Here is a 12,121-nt window from a genome sequence, read left to right on the forward strand (position 1 = left end):
AAACAGGAGTTAGAGCCTTCCAAGTCCTGAAAGGCTACTATAAAAAAAAAGAATTTGTCAGTCTTCAGCCAGGAGGCAGATAAAATACCACCATTTCACAATAATACCTTGCCACAGGTGCCAGCACCTCACTGGCACTTCTGTGCCAGGAACACACACCTTGGTGCCAAAAGTGGTTGAGCCACTGCTGTGCTATTATTACTATTGTTATTGTTGTTATTGTTATTATTTAATAATAGTCTGAGACTACAATGCTGACAACATAGACTAACAGCCATGAACAGTACCAGTAACCAATTATCAAAGCTACCATGACTGCAACCACACTAAAACAAAAGCGTCTCTTGAAAAGCCATTTTCTCTCCCCAAAAATTAGACTAACATGCATTAAAACACATGAGATCTCACCCTTCACAGTAGCAGCACACTGGAAGGTTTCAGGAAGTTCTGCTGGGGTACATACATTATTTAGATTTATGTAACATGATCCCCCAGCAGCACATCTATTCACCGTAACTACAACACAAAAATCTTTTATACACATGTCTGACTTAAAAGACCTTTTCAGGCACCACAACTTCTATTGCTTGTGGGAATCATTTAAATACAGTACCCAGTACAATCTATGGTTCTCCTACAGGTCTCTGCTTAGACACTTTATTCCCAGGGCAGTAAGATTTCTTTACTAGCACAGACAATACCTGCAGTGTGGTCCTATTAACTAAACAGACCATACCAGCAAAATTTACTGTGGTGAACACTGCCTCTTCCTAGGCCTCATAAACAGTGAACAAATTGAGAAAAATCAGTTTCCCTAGTTTAGCTACAACTTGGAAGTTGTTCTGATAAAAGCTGCATCTATTGGAAACTCTATTTCCTCACACTGACAAATGCAGGTATCACAGGAAAAACTTATGGTCTAAACCTGTCCAAAATGTTATTCACACACACACACAGCTGATGCCCTTCTGAAGCAAGAGATCCATCCTATCCACGCTGCATGAATAACTGCCTCCTTGAGCAGAAGCTGGATGTGCCAAGCTTGGTCATTCAGAAAAAAATACTTTATTACGTTGGCAAAACAACTTTTTATATCTTTATCGAGGTACAATTAATTTCCATTTACAGGATTTGCAGATCCATTTACACGCTTCAATTTGATGTTTATATTTGTTATCCCTGCTTTTGCATTATCTCTACATCTGGCATTTTTACCTCAAATTCAGTTTTTTCCACCAGTGTCACTGACTAGTAATACACCACTGATTTCATGCCTCACAAGTTTCCCAACTGCCCTCAAATATTGGCCCAAACCTCAATACTCAGAAGTTTTGTAATTTTAGCTATTCCTGTATGGTAAAACAGTGTATCTGCCACTGCAGCTGGACAAGGCAACAAAGACTTTTAAAAACTAAACTAAATAAATAAAAATTAAAAAAGATCCTCAAACCATTCCATACTTTTTAACAACATAATGGTAAAAAAGCATCCAGTATAATGCTTATAGATGAAGGGATTAGCAATTGCACAGACTTGACATATGCAGGAAAATGAGGTCCATAAGTACTGAATGAGGGTAAATCTAAATCAGGGAATTAGGACAAACTTGCCACACACAAGTGTTAATACCTTGAAACCAACATCTGAGAAACATTTACTCTAAACTGGCACTTGTAAAGCTACTGAAACGCCTGCACTCAGCTGCCTTCAGGAGAGGAATCACGAGCTCAGAGCACTGCCACGTACACACCAGCCCTCAAAGTGCTGGCCCCCTGTATAACCTGCTGAAGTGGCACTGCAGGAAGTAAAGCTGGATGCTTTCTCAGCTTCAAAAGTGTTGGAACTCCCAAGCTACCAGTGAGGGATAATGACAAGTCAGTAATTAGATATGAAGCCCTTGAGAAACACTAACAAATAAAGCTGCTTGATATAAATGCCTGCACTAGCACAACTAATTTAGAGAGAGATCCCTTTCCCAGGCAACTTGATGACACTTGTACTAACATCCCTGGGTACATCCAACTGCATCTATATATAGATGGGCTACATTGTACAACCTTACTCTCTTCTCTACATTGGAATAGATAGGTCAGGATCATCAAATGTATGCCAGGAAAATTTACCACTTTAAATAAAAAAATTTGTACAACCAGATACAGATTTAACCATCTACTGATCATACTTCACTATGTAGAAGGCTTGAGAGTCTGTTGTGGTGCGAAGAAGTCAAGAGAATTTTCCTCAAAATCTTTGAAGCATTCAACCATTGGAAAAAACCAGAAATGCCTCACAGTTGCTTATTTGAGGTGATTTCAGATCACATTTTCTTAATTTATAGGACCCAGGTAATCTGACATGTATTTTAACTTTCTCATCTTAACAAATTCCTTCACTTACAACTCTCAGCATTTAGACAGAATTCAAATCCAGGAAGAGACAAGTTTCTTGCTACGCATAAAACAGAAGACTTCTCCATAATATTAAGAAAAAAAACCCAGGTAAAAAGTTCCTTGCAAAACACATGACATTTGTAAAGCAGATGTCAGAGTTTAGCTTATTAACAAAGAAAATGCTGCTGGAATCGCAAGAGCCACCAAAAATTAGGGAGCCAGCGAGGGAGCACAGACAGCTGTCAACATAAAAGCTTGACAGAACACAAAGAAAGAAAAGAATAACCTCACCATGAGGGAACCTAGTTCAGAATGTGAAGCCCAATAGGCAAAAGATGAGCAAATGGACAAATGATTTAACATGAGACAAATGTCTCAGAGATAAAAATGTAATTAAAAATAAGGGAAAACTGTAAGGATGCATTGGATAGAAAATCCATTTAAGCAGTAAAAAATATTTAATTCCAGTTTAGTTCTCTTTTGATGCAGGAAGGATTTTTGATTTTTTGATTTTCACATTTTATAGATTTTAGGAACACAGTAGATGTAGTAAAGTAGATTTTTAGTGGGTTAATATTTTAGCAGCTTAAGTTTAATGTCTTTCTATCGCTACCTCCTGTCCCAGAACAGGGAGCTAAAATTCCTTAGCTGTTTAGTCTGTTGTTCAAGGTACAAGATTGAAGGGTATCAGAAGAAGACATAAACATGGGGCAGAGTGACCCAGAACACTGGAAACCCTCCAAGAGCCCTTTGTATGCTGAAGAAGAGGAGGCTGATGAAGAAGGGGTCTCATCAACCCCAGACCCAATTCCTAGGGGGGTGGGACTGGGGCGGGACAGAGGTGGAACTGGACATGTGTAAAGTGGTGATTGGATGGATCATATTATAAAAGCTTTGGAAATTAAAGCTTGCCCCTGCACATCAATGTATTCCTGGGCGAGCCCAGATACTCATTAAAGTAACTACCCTTTATCTTATCTCCTACTAAAAATTTGGCTTGGAGTCTTTTTTACAGACTTTTAAGGCATCAATTTCATTCTTTTATGTTCCAAGGAGATAACCCAAAGTCCAAAGCAGAGAATTGTCTTTCAAAGCATTTTAACAGCAATGGTATCAGGTGCTAATTAAGACACATTTTAAAGAGGTTGCTTTATCTCACACTGCTACATGAACATGGAACAGATTAATTGATCAGAAAAGGTTTGGATTTGAGGAGACATTGTAACTTTAAGTACAGCACAAGGTTAGTTACAGAATAAGTAATTTCATTAGAAGAGAACCAAGGACATCTGATTTCTCCTTACCTGGCCTGTTTGTGGCAGCCATAATGAAAACCTGCTGACGATTCTCCAGCCCATCCATCTCTGTGAGCAGCTGGTTCACAACTCGGACACTGGCTCCTGACTTTAAAAGGAGAAAATTGCCAACCAAATTGAGGAAACAGGGGGCATGTGAATATTTCAAAGTAAAAGAAACAAAAGGCCTACTAGCTCCCTGCACTGAAATATTACTCTGTTTCTTTTACACACTTTCAATATAGCTGCATTCTGGATTCCTTCTATCACATTCTTAGCACGTTTCCATACCAAATTCATGCTATCTCATGTGTCATATACCTGACACTCATTTTAACGTGGCAATCCTTTTTGTTCCAATTAAAACTAAAGCACTCACTTCAAGTAGTTTACACTTTTTATACTTAAATTATACATATACACACACACTTAAAGTACATATAAATATTTATACTAATTGTTCTGACATTTTACCTCAACAAGATGACACAAAATTTCTCCATATTCAGTTTTTTTGAGGAGAAAAAAGTTCTCCAATATTTCAACCTCTGAAACAGTTTTGGCAGGTGAGCTACTTAAGAGTTAAATCTTAACTCCATAGTAGTGACATTTTATAACCAAATTCAACAGCTTAACCTGAATTTCTCTGGATATTCTTTCTATATATGCATATTAAAAAAAGTATTAAGCTTTATAAACTTGACCAACATATTTTTCCTCAAATGAGAGAAAGCCTAATGGATTGTTTTTCCTGGGAGTCACTGATAGCTTCTTGGTACTCCTGTAAGTAGCACAATGTCACAAAAGCTGCAACTGAGATTATTTATTTATGGAGGTATTTTAAGAGAGACTCACTTCACGGTCAGACCTCCGAGGGCACAAAGCATCGACTTCATCAAAAAATATAACACAAGGAGCGGAATTCCTGGCTCGCTGGAACACCTGACGTACAGCACGTTCGCTTTCACCAACGTACTAAAGAGAAATTACAAATTACATTGAAACAACGTAAGACATGAAGATTTTGCTTGGAAAAAAACCAACAGAGTTTTAAACATTATTTGAAGTACTTTGCAAGGGAGAAATACAACCTACTAACTAGCTTACTTCTGATAAGTCTGTTATCTCTGTTTACTTACTGATCAAGATTTACATGGGAACTAATTATCACTAGTTCACTTTTTACAGTTTGCAGTACATTCAGAGGAGAATAATAGAATAATAGAACTCCTGCTTTCAGGGGAATAAATGTAACTTGCCACCATTCTGGTGATGAAAATTAACAAATACAGTCTTAATTAAGAATCCTGTTGTTAATTGCTCACAAACAAACCCAGTGAGCAATGAACTTCTGAAGTTCAGAGAGTAGTTGCCTGAAGACACGGGCTTGGCTATAGGGAACTGCAAAGTCAGCCAGAATTTCACTTTGCATGGTGAATTGTAGGGGCAGTGGCTGCAAAGTTGTAAGTGCAAACACTTAATTTTTTCCAAGCAAACATGTTTTGATTCAATTTATATGTCAACACAGTCTCTGAACCACAGCCAACCATTTTCTCTATATTCCAGAAGGAAGTAGGGCTCCTCATTAACTTGAGTGTTGTATTTCCTGCCTACATCAGTACTTGAAATACACGTAAAAATTGTGTTTGGGAAGTGATGAATCAAATCCAGTATGTTGGTTTCAGCTTCCACATTACTGATAAACAGATAACTGCCATGGTCTTTTGAGATGTGGGCCGCAGATGTCTGCTCTGTTCAACACACGTTCTTGACTCTAAGAGGGACTCAAGTTATATCACAACACTTCTAAGTCCAGTGTTTCAAAAATTTGAACTACAGCACTTTTATCTGTCAACTTTTAAAATCTACATGGTACATAAAAGCAGTGATGCACTAAAGTAAACAATAAATATACAGCGGAGGAACTGGACACCACACACAGATCATTGTGGTCGAGTGAATGCCCCATTATTACACACTACACACAGTTTATATAGAGTTAAAGCTATGTCCTATTGGTTAAATTGAACCTCACACCATATAGCTGCAAATCCCAATTGGTTATAACCCATATCTCACAAGTCCAATGCTTTGGAGAACTCATCCTAGATGCTTTCAAGAACATCTCCGGTGTTCTGTAAGTAACCTGAGGAGTTCTCTGAGAGACCTCTGAGGAATTGCCAACTCCTCCAAGTAGCTGTGACTTTGTTTATTCTGGTTTCATTCTCACAGAATCTAATACAGATCAGAATTGCTCACACTTGATTTTTCTGTACCTACAATGCATGTAGTTGGTCATTCCGATATCCTACTTCAGTCAAGAAGGCTCCAGCTGCCAGGTAATTAAACAAAGAAATAAACTACACAGATGGCTTTTTCCCTTTCACATGAACAACTTCACTGATAAAAACTTAAAGCAGAGATTAAATAAGGCAACTCCAGTTCTACCAGTATCCGTTGTGTAATTACCAATAATTTTGCTTGCCCCACTTTGAACAAGAACTCCATAAATAACAAAAGCACAAGGATTAGCACATACCATATTTAGCAGCTCAGGACCTTTCACAGATATAAAGTTCAGTCCAGACTCATTTGCCACAGCCTATCAAAAAGGCAAAGACAGATGCATAAATACAAAACACACATTTGTCATGTCTTCTTTGGTTCTGTCCATGGAGCAATGAATAAATATAAGGGAAGGAACACAGTTAGCAACTGTTTGTAAAATACAGACAACAGCATGAAGTATACTTATATGCAATAAGATTGGGAGGGGAGCAAAGAACATTTGGAGGTGTTCTCTCTCTTTGGTGTTCTGGATTCACACCCCATCCTCCCATATCAGCTGAAGAATTCTCAATAATTAGTGGGAGTTAAAGAGACATGAAACTACATAAGAACATCTGAGGACAAAGGTGAGTGACAATCTGAAACTTGAACAATTATCTGCATTTACATGGAGAAGTTGTAAGAACTGAAATGCTAACCAAAAGTATTTTCAGTAAGGTAAATATAATAAATAAAATTCCATTAATATAGTATTGTAGAGTACTTCCAAATACATAATTTAGTTACAGTGAAATATTCCACAGAAGGGGCTATTTAGTAGAGTTTCTTCTCATCTTTGCTACTTACTTCTTGACCAACTTCATTCCTTCAAGTTTTGCAGTAATTCCCTCTCAATTCAAGCAAAACTGTAACTTTATGACAATTAAATCAAATAACTCCAGCACAGAGACCTATTTTCTGAGAAGTGGTACAAAAGCCCAACTTCTGGCACTCCCATCCAGATGCAGTCACTCCTACAAAAACATCCACTTCTAAAACATTCTCCAGTATTTTTAACCATGTTTAGAAAATACATTACCTTGGCTAACAGTGTCTTGCCACACCCTGGAGGCCCTGCAAGCAGGACTCCAGCTGGAGTAGTCAGGCCCAGAGCTTTAAACTGCTCTGGGTTTCGCACAGGAGCCTGAAAAGAAATTATCATAGTTATCTGTGACATAAAGCTAACATGAAACTTGTAATTTCAGGTACAGTTGGATGAAAAATCTTCCATAAGCAAGTTCTTTAGTCCAATTCTTCATAGGCTAAAAGAATAAAGAGTCAATCAGCATCTTATCTTTGCAAGCCAAAATGGGAGAAGTATTGTTATTGAGAGGCAAAGATTTTATTTACCTAAGTTCTAATCTTAAGGTATTAATGTTGAGAAACCCCCTGACTGGCAACAAGACTGATAAGTTTCCAGCTAAGCAATCTCCAATTCTTTGTGTGGCAGTTGCATAACCAAGGTTGTTGGTACAAAACTTTTAGAATAACTAAAGATTGAGCAATATGAACACACTGTAAACATTAATACAAGAAGAAAAATGTTAAATACATGCACTTATAACAAATTGTAAAGCAAATTACAGAAGCCTGACTGTTTTAAATAAAGATATTGCAAAATTTCTAGTTTGTATCATGTTAGAACTCCTGGGCAGAACATAAATATTAAAAGCAAACAGTTTTATTTCCTACCTAAGGGGAAGTGCAAAAAATGTTTGACAGTAAGGTTAAGACATACCAATATTGCCATAATCAGCTCCTCCCGAACATCCTCCAGGGCTCCAACATCTGCCCATGTCACATCAGGGATTGTGACAAAGCCCTCTCTCTTGGCTGAGGGCTGCACTGATGACAGTGCAACAATAAAATCGTTCATCTCAATGCACAGCTGCTGCAGCTGCTCCTCAGGCAAGGGGTCTGGCTTCTTCAGCAAATCCAGAAGTCTCTGCAATTCACCCTTAGAGTGCATGGAAAGGGAGACATGGAAGATGATGCACTAGACTGGACTTCATGAACCATTTTTAAGGGCTTTTTCAAAGCAATACTTCAACTATGAACCCTATTATTATGTTCAATACACATAAAATATATAAATTGCTATTAAGGATAAAAGTGTTCCAGGAAAGCTCTAGGTACATTGGAGATATGTGAAAGCACTGAGCTGAGGATAAAATCTTGATTTACATGTACAGAAACTGAGCTAGCACATGCATTTTGTCTTCCGATTCTTCTTACTGCGTCTCCCATACTGATAAGGAGAAAGTTATTTCCACACTGAAACTTCCAAATTATGTATTATTTATATGGATTAATTCTCTTTTTAACAAGAAACTGCTTTCAAGAGAAAATTAAAAACTCTGCTGAACAGCACCATTTCAACAATTTGCAGAATATTCAGTTACGTAAACACTTTTAGAATATTCATTCATCCTTCATGGCTAGGCTTTGCAAACGAAGATTTGGGACTTTTAGAATATACGCTTTTATCTAACACAATCTGATTTCAACTCATTTCCTCAGCCTGATTAGAGTTGGTTTTGTAATCAGGCCCTGACAGTTTAGGCAGACAGAATAGAGATACAGGGTAATACTTTTCTACACTGTCCCATGTTGCAGATCACAGAGCCCCAGGGAGGTATGTTCCAGTTTTCCCAGTTTCCCCAGTTCCTTATTGGGAAAACGACCCTAAAAAATACTTGATTGAAGAACTTTATACCTTCACAACATAAACACATCCCCACCCTAATACAGAAAGGCAGTATCAAAGCAACCTGGTGGTATCAGTATTTTCATTATTAGATAGAGGGAGAAAAACATTGTAAAAACTCTCCTAAGTTTCAACATTTTTCCTACAGCCATATACACAAAAAGTATCACTTCCTATCAATTTCAAGTAGGATAGCTCTAAAACTGACCACAAAGAAATAGAAGTGTTCATAGTGCCTGATATTCCTTTTAAGCCCTCCCTTCTCTTCTTAACAGAACCATTAAGAGAAATTCTGACGCAGCCAAGACCACTGGGTTTGTTTACTTGAATTGTGTGAATGATTTTTAAAGGTTTTGTATGTTTATTTTTCCACTATAAACATAATACAAGGGGTTTAATGACAATACCCTGTATTAGACTATGTCAACCTCCTGCCAGCTATCAAAATATGGCTTTGTTAGGATTAAACTTCCTCATTCTCAATGACCCTTTTGATCATGGTGATGCTGATAAAAGCTGCAGCTACCTGCCCCTCCCCGCTTTCTTTTGGCTGCATCAGGCCCCAGGAAACACTGGGAGGTTTGCAGTATGGTTATGTTACACTAATGCAGAGGCTTACTCAGTTTTTGACACTGATTTTTGTAATTACAGTAACAGCTTTCTTTGTCAGTCCCTGTAAAAACAGAGTCTGAGTACAAAGCAGATTTAAACCTACCTTATTTTACCTCTCCAGACAAATCTTTAGGAAGCCTGCATATAATGAAGGCACATACAGACTCTGAATTTTCAGAAGACAAAGAATTTATATATAAAGTTGTTCTTCTTTATCAACGACATCATATTATTTGGGCCACAGAATAATTCTGGCACTAGAAATGCTATTTTTTGCAACAGAGTTTCAGCTGTACTGCAAATTAACAGCTCATCACTTCCTCAAACTTGCTATGGGTACGAGACACCACATGTGATTTACCTCAAGTAATCATATAGCTGGAGGGAAAACAGACTGCTTAAATACTTCTAGACTTTGGCTTACTGTAGCTCTACCCGATCAGGGAAGAACCGCAGGCATCATAGCAGATATTTCACTGAGGGCACAGCAAACAGACTGGGCAAAGAACTCAGTCTAGGTCTGATATTTTTAAAATTCTCTTGCAACCATACACTTTTGAAGAGAGATAGGGCCACTTCTTTAGCCTCTGGTCTGCCAGAAGACAAAACAACACAGCACAAACAACAACCAAAAAATTCCAAGGGAAAAATGACACCTTATATAAAATGTGAACATAACTTTTAGAAGGACTGGGTTTTGTGAGCCACTTATTGAGACGCATTATATGGGTCATTAGGAGTTAAGCTCCTGGCTTAACAGCTGACATTTCTAAACTCAAATTAAGTATTACATTGGCCATAGGTGTTGGAGAATTTACAAGCAATTACTTTTATAACTACAAAATGGCTCAACTCTTAAGAGATTAGAAACACACGCTTCCAGGAACAAATACCTTGGAAGGAAGTCCTAGTTGTCTGGTGCCCTCTTCCACCATGATGTCTGTTCCTGTTTCCATGCTTTCTTCAGCTGTGTTTCCTCCAGCTTGTACATGTTTCCTTCTCTGCTCCTCAGATTTTATCAGGACCCTGTTCACTGTGCACATTGCGGCCTCACGGCAAAGGGCCATCAGATCAGCTCCCACATAACCCGGAGTCAGCCGTGCCAAATGATGAAATTCAAAGGACTCTGGGAGCTTAAGTTTCCGACACAAAGTCTGGAGAATTCTAACCCAGCAGGAGAAAAAAAAGATGAAGCTGTAGCTTTTTTTTTTAACATATATATATTTGAAAACAAACTGCAATGATTTAAGGAGTCTTTCAGTCCACATGGACTGAAAAAGTACAGTGGGAAGTTGTCACTCAACTAGGAAGCAACCATCATTCAAACCCACAAAACTGTGCCACATACTTCCTTTTAGTTCTTAAACAAAAACTAACAGTGTCAACCAGGCAATGCCAGTCGGTGGGTGAAAGACAGCTTTGGTGAATCAAAGTAATACAGATTCTTTAAACTTTAGTTTATGATTCAGAATTGACAGACTACATCCCAGAGTGTATCACAGAGATGCACACAAGTTATCCATTAGATATTTAACCTTGTATTCCTAACTACCTTAGTCTGCATTGTCTGTTCTATCCCACTTAGAGTTATTTATTGAAGAACATCCATGACAAAATATTTTGCAAGGAGGAAATTAAATCAGACAGTGTGGAGCTCTATTTTTTAATCTTCAGCATCTTTCCCTGACCATTGTTGGTGGAATTTGTCAGCAGATATTTCCTATATCCCCAGTAAAACTTCCAACAGGCAGCACATGGCTTATCTGTGCACATCATGTGTTACCTCATCCTCACTGGCAGCTAAAGTTACACCTACTTATGTAGTTCCCTCACTAGTACAACACATTTTATGTAACTGACACTAAAATGCTACACTTTGTACTTTTTTTTCTAATGGGAACTTTTTCACTCTTTATCAAGGCTGAAGCTTTAAAAATCTCCTCTAAGGTTCATCAAGACTTTTGGCTGCTCTTCCAAGACAACTGAAAACTATGTGACTAGTCAAAAAAAAAAAGCCATTGTCACTGCACAAACTGGCAGCAAAGAACTCTGAGCAAAGGGATCAAATCAGCTTCTTTAAAACAGGAAAACATAACTTCATTGGGAAAGTATTTTAACAAGGCAGCACAAACCAAAGAAGTGAAGATCAGTAACATACTTTCTAGTTCACATAAATTACTTTAAATTATTTCCAGATCGAGCAATGGAACTACAGAGAAATTATGACAAAAACAAGTGATTAAGATATTCATAACTCTGAAATTATAATGTGTTTCATCTATTTGCCTCTGCCACTAACAAGTTTCGTACTCTCTCCTTGAAATCTTTATTAGCTTGGTTCTCAAGAATTTTTCACCCTGTCTGACAACAGCTGTAGCTAATCAATGGAATCAAAGTGCAAAAAGTTACTAACTATAAATGGCTTATTCTGAATTTGTGTCTTACAGATAATATTTTCCTTCACGGGCTTCATACATGCACAGGAAAATGCTGCAAGTAAAGCAAAATCTCCAGGTACTCCAACTCAACCCACTCCACTCTGCTGAGGCTGCGGAACCACAACAAGCAGTTCAAAGCCTGCCTTCAGCAAGACACACTTTATCCTGCGGTAAATCAGCATACTAGGGTGGTCCCATGGTGTAATGGAGAGCACTCTGAACTCTGAGTCCCAAGGACCTGAGTTCGAGTCTCAGTGGGGACTGTCCCCTGGCAGTTCAATGCCTCCCTGCTATCCCATCCCGTCACATCTTGGATGCTCAGCAGGGTCAGCCCCGGTTAGTACCAGGTGC

The 12,121-nt window shown here is 38.1% G+C and overlaps 1 protein-coding gene across 2 annotated transcripts in view; it reads right to left on the bottom strand.

Moving 5' to 3' along the window:
- Positions 1–12,121, bottom strand: part of NVL (nuclear VCP like) — a 42,729-nt gene that overhangs the window by 16,153 nt on the left and 14,455 nt on the right. For both annotated transcript variants that reach the window (XM_071579435.1, XM_071579443.1), the window contains 6 exons: positions 10,226–10,496; positions 7,752–7,970; positions 7,053–7,157; positions 6,225–6,287; positions 4,541–4,660; positions 3,695–3,794 (listed from right to left, as the gene is read on the bottom strand). In XM_071579435.1, the coding sequence (XP_071435536.1) occupies positions 3,695–3,794; positions 4,541–4,660; positions 6,225–6,287; positions 7,053–7,157; positions 7,752–7,970; positions 10,226–10,496 (878 nt within the window). The remainder of the gene's footprint in view (positions 1–3,694; positions 3,795–4,540; positions 4,661–6,224; positions 6,288–7,052; positions 7,158–7,751; positions 7,971–10,225; positions 10,497–12,121) is intronic.

Source organism: Pithys albifrons, chromosome 2, assembly GCF_047495875.1.
Source record: "Pithys albifrons albifrons isolate INPA30051 chromosome 2, PitAlb_v1, whole genome shotgun sequence".
Classification (NCBI taxonomy): domain Eukaryota; kingdom Metazoa; phylum Chordata; class Aves; order Passeriformes; family Thamnophilidae; genus Pithys; species Pithys albifrons.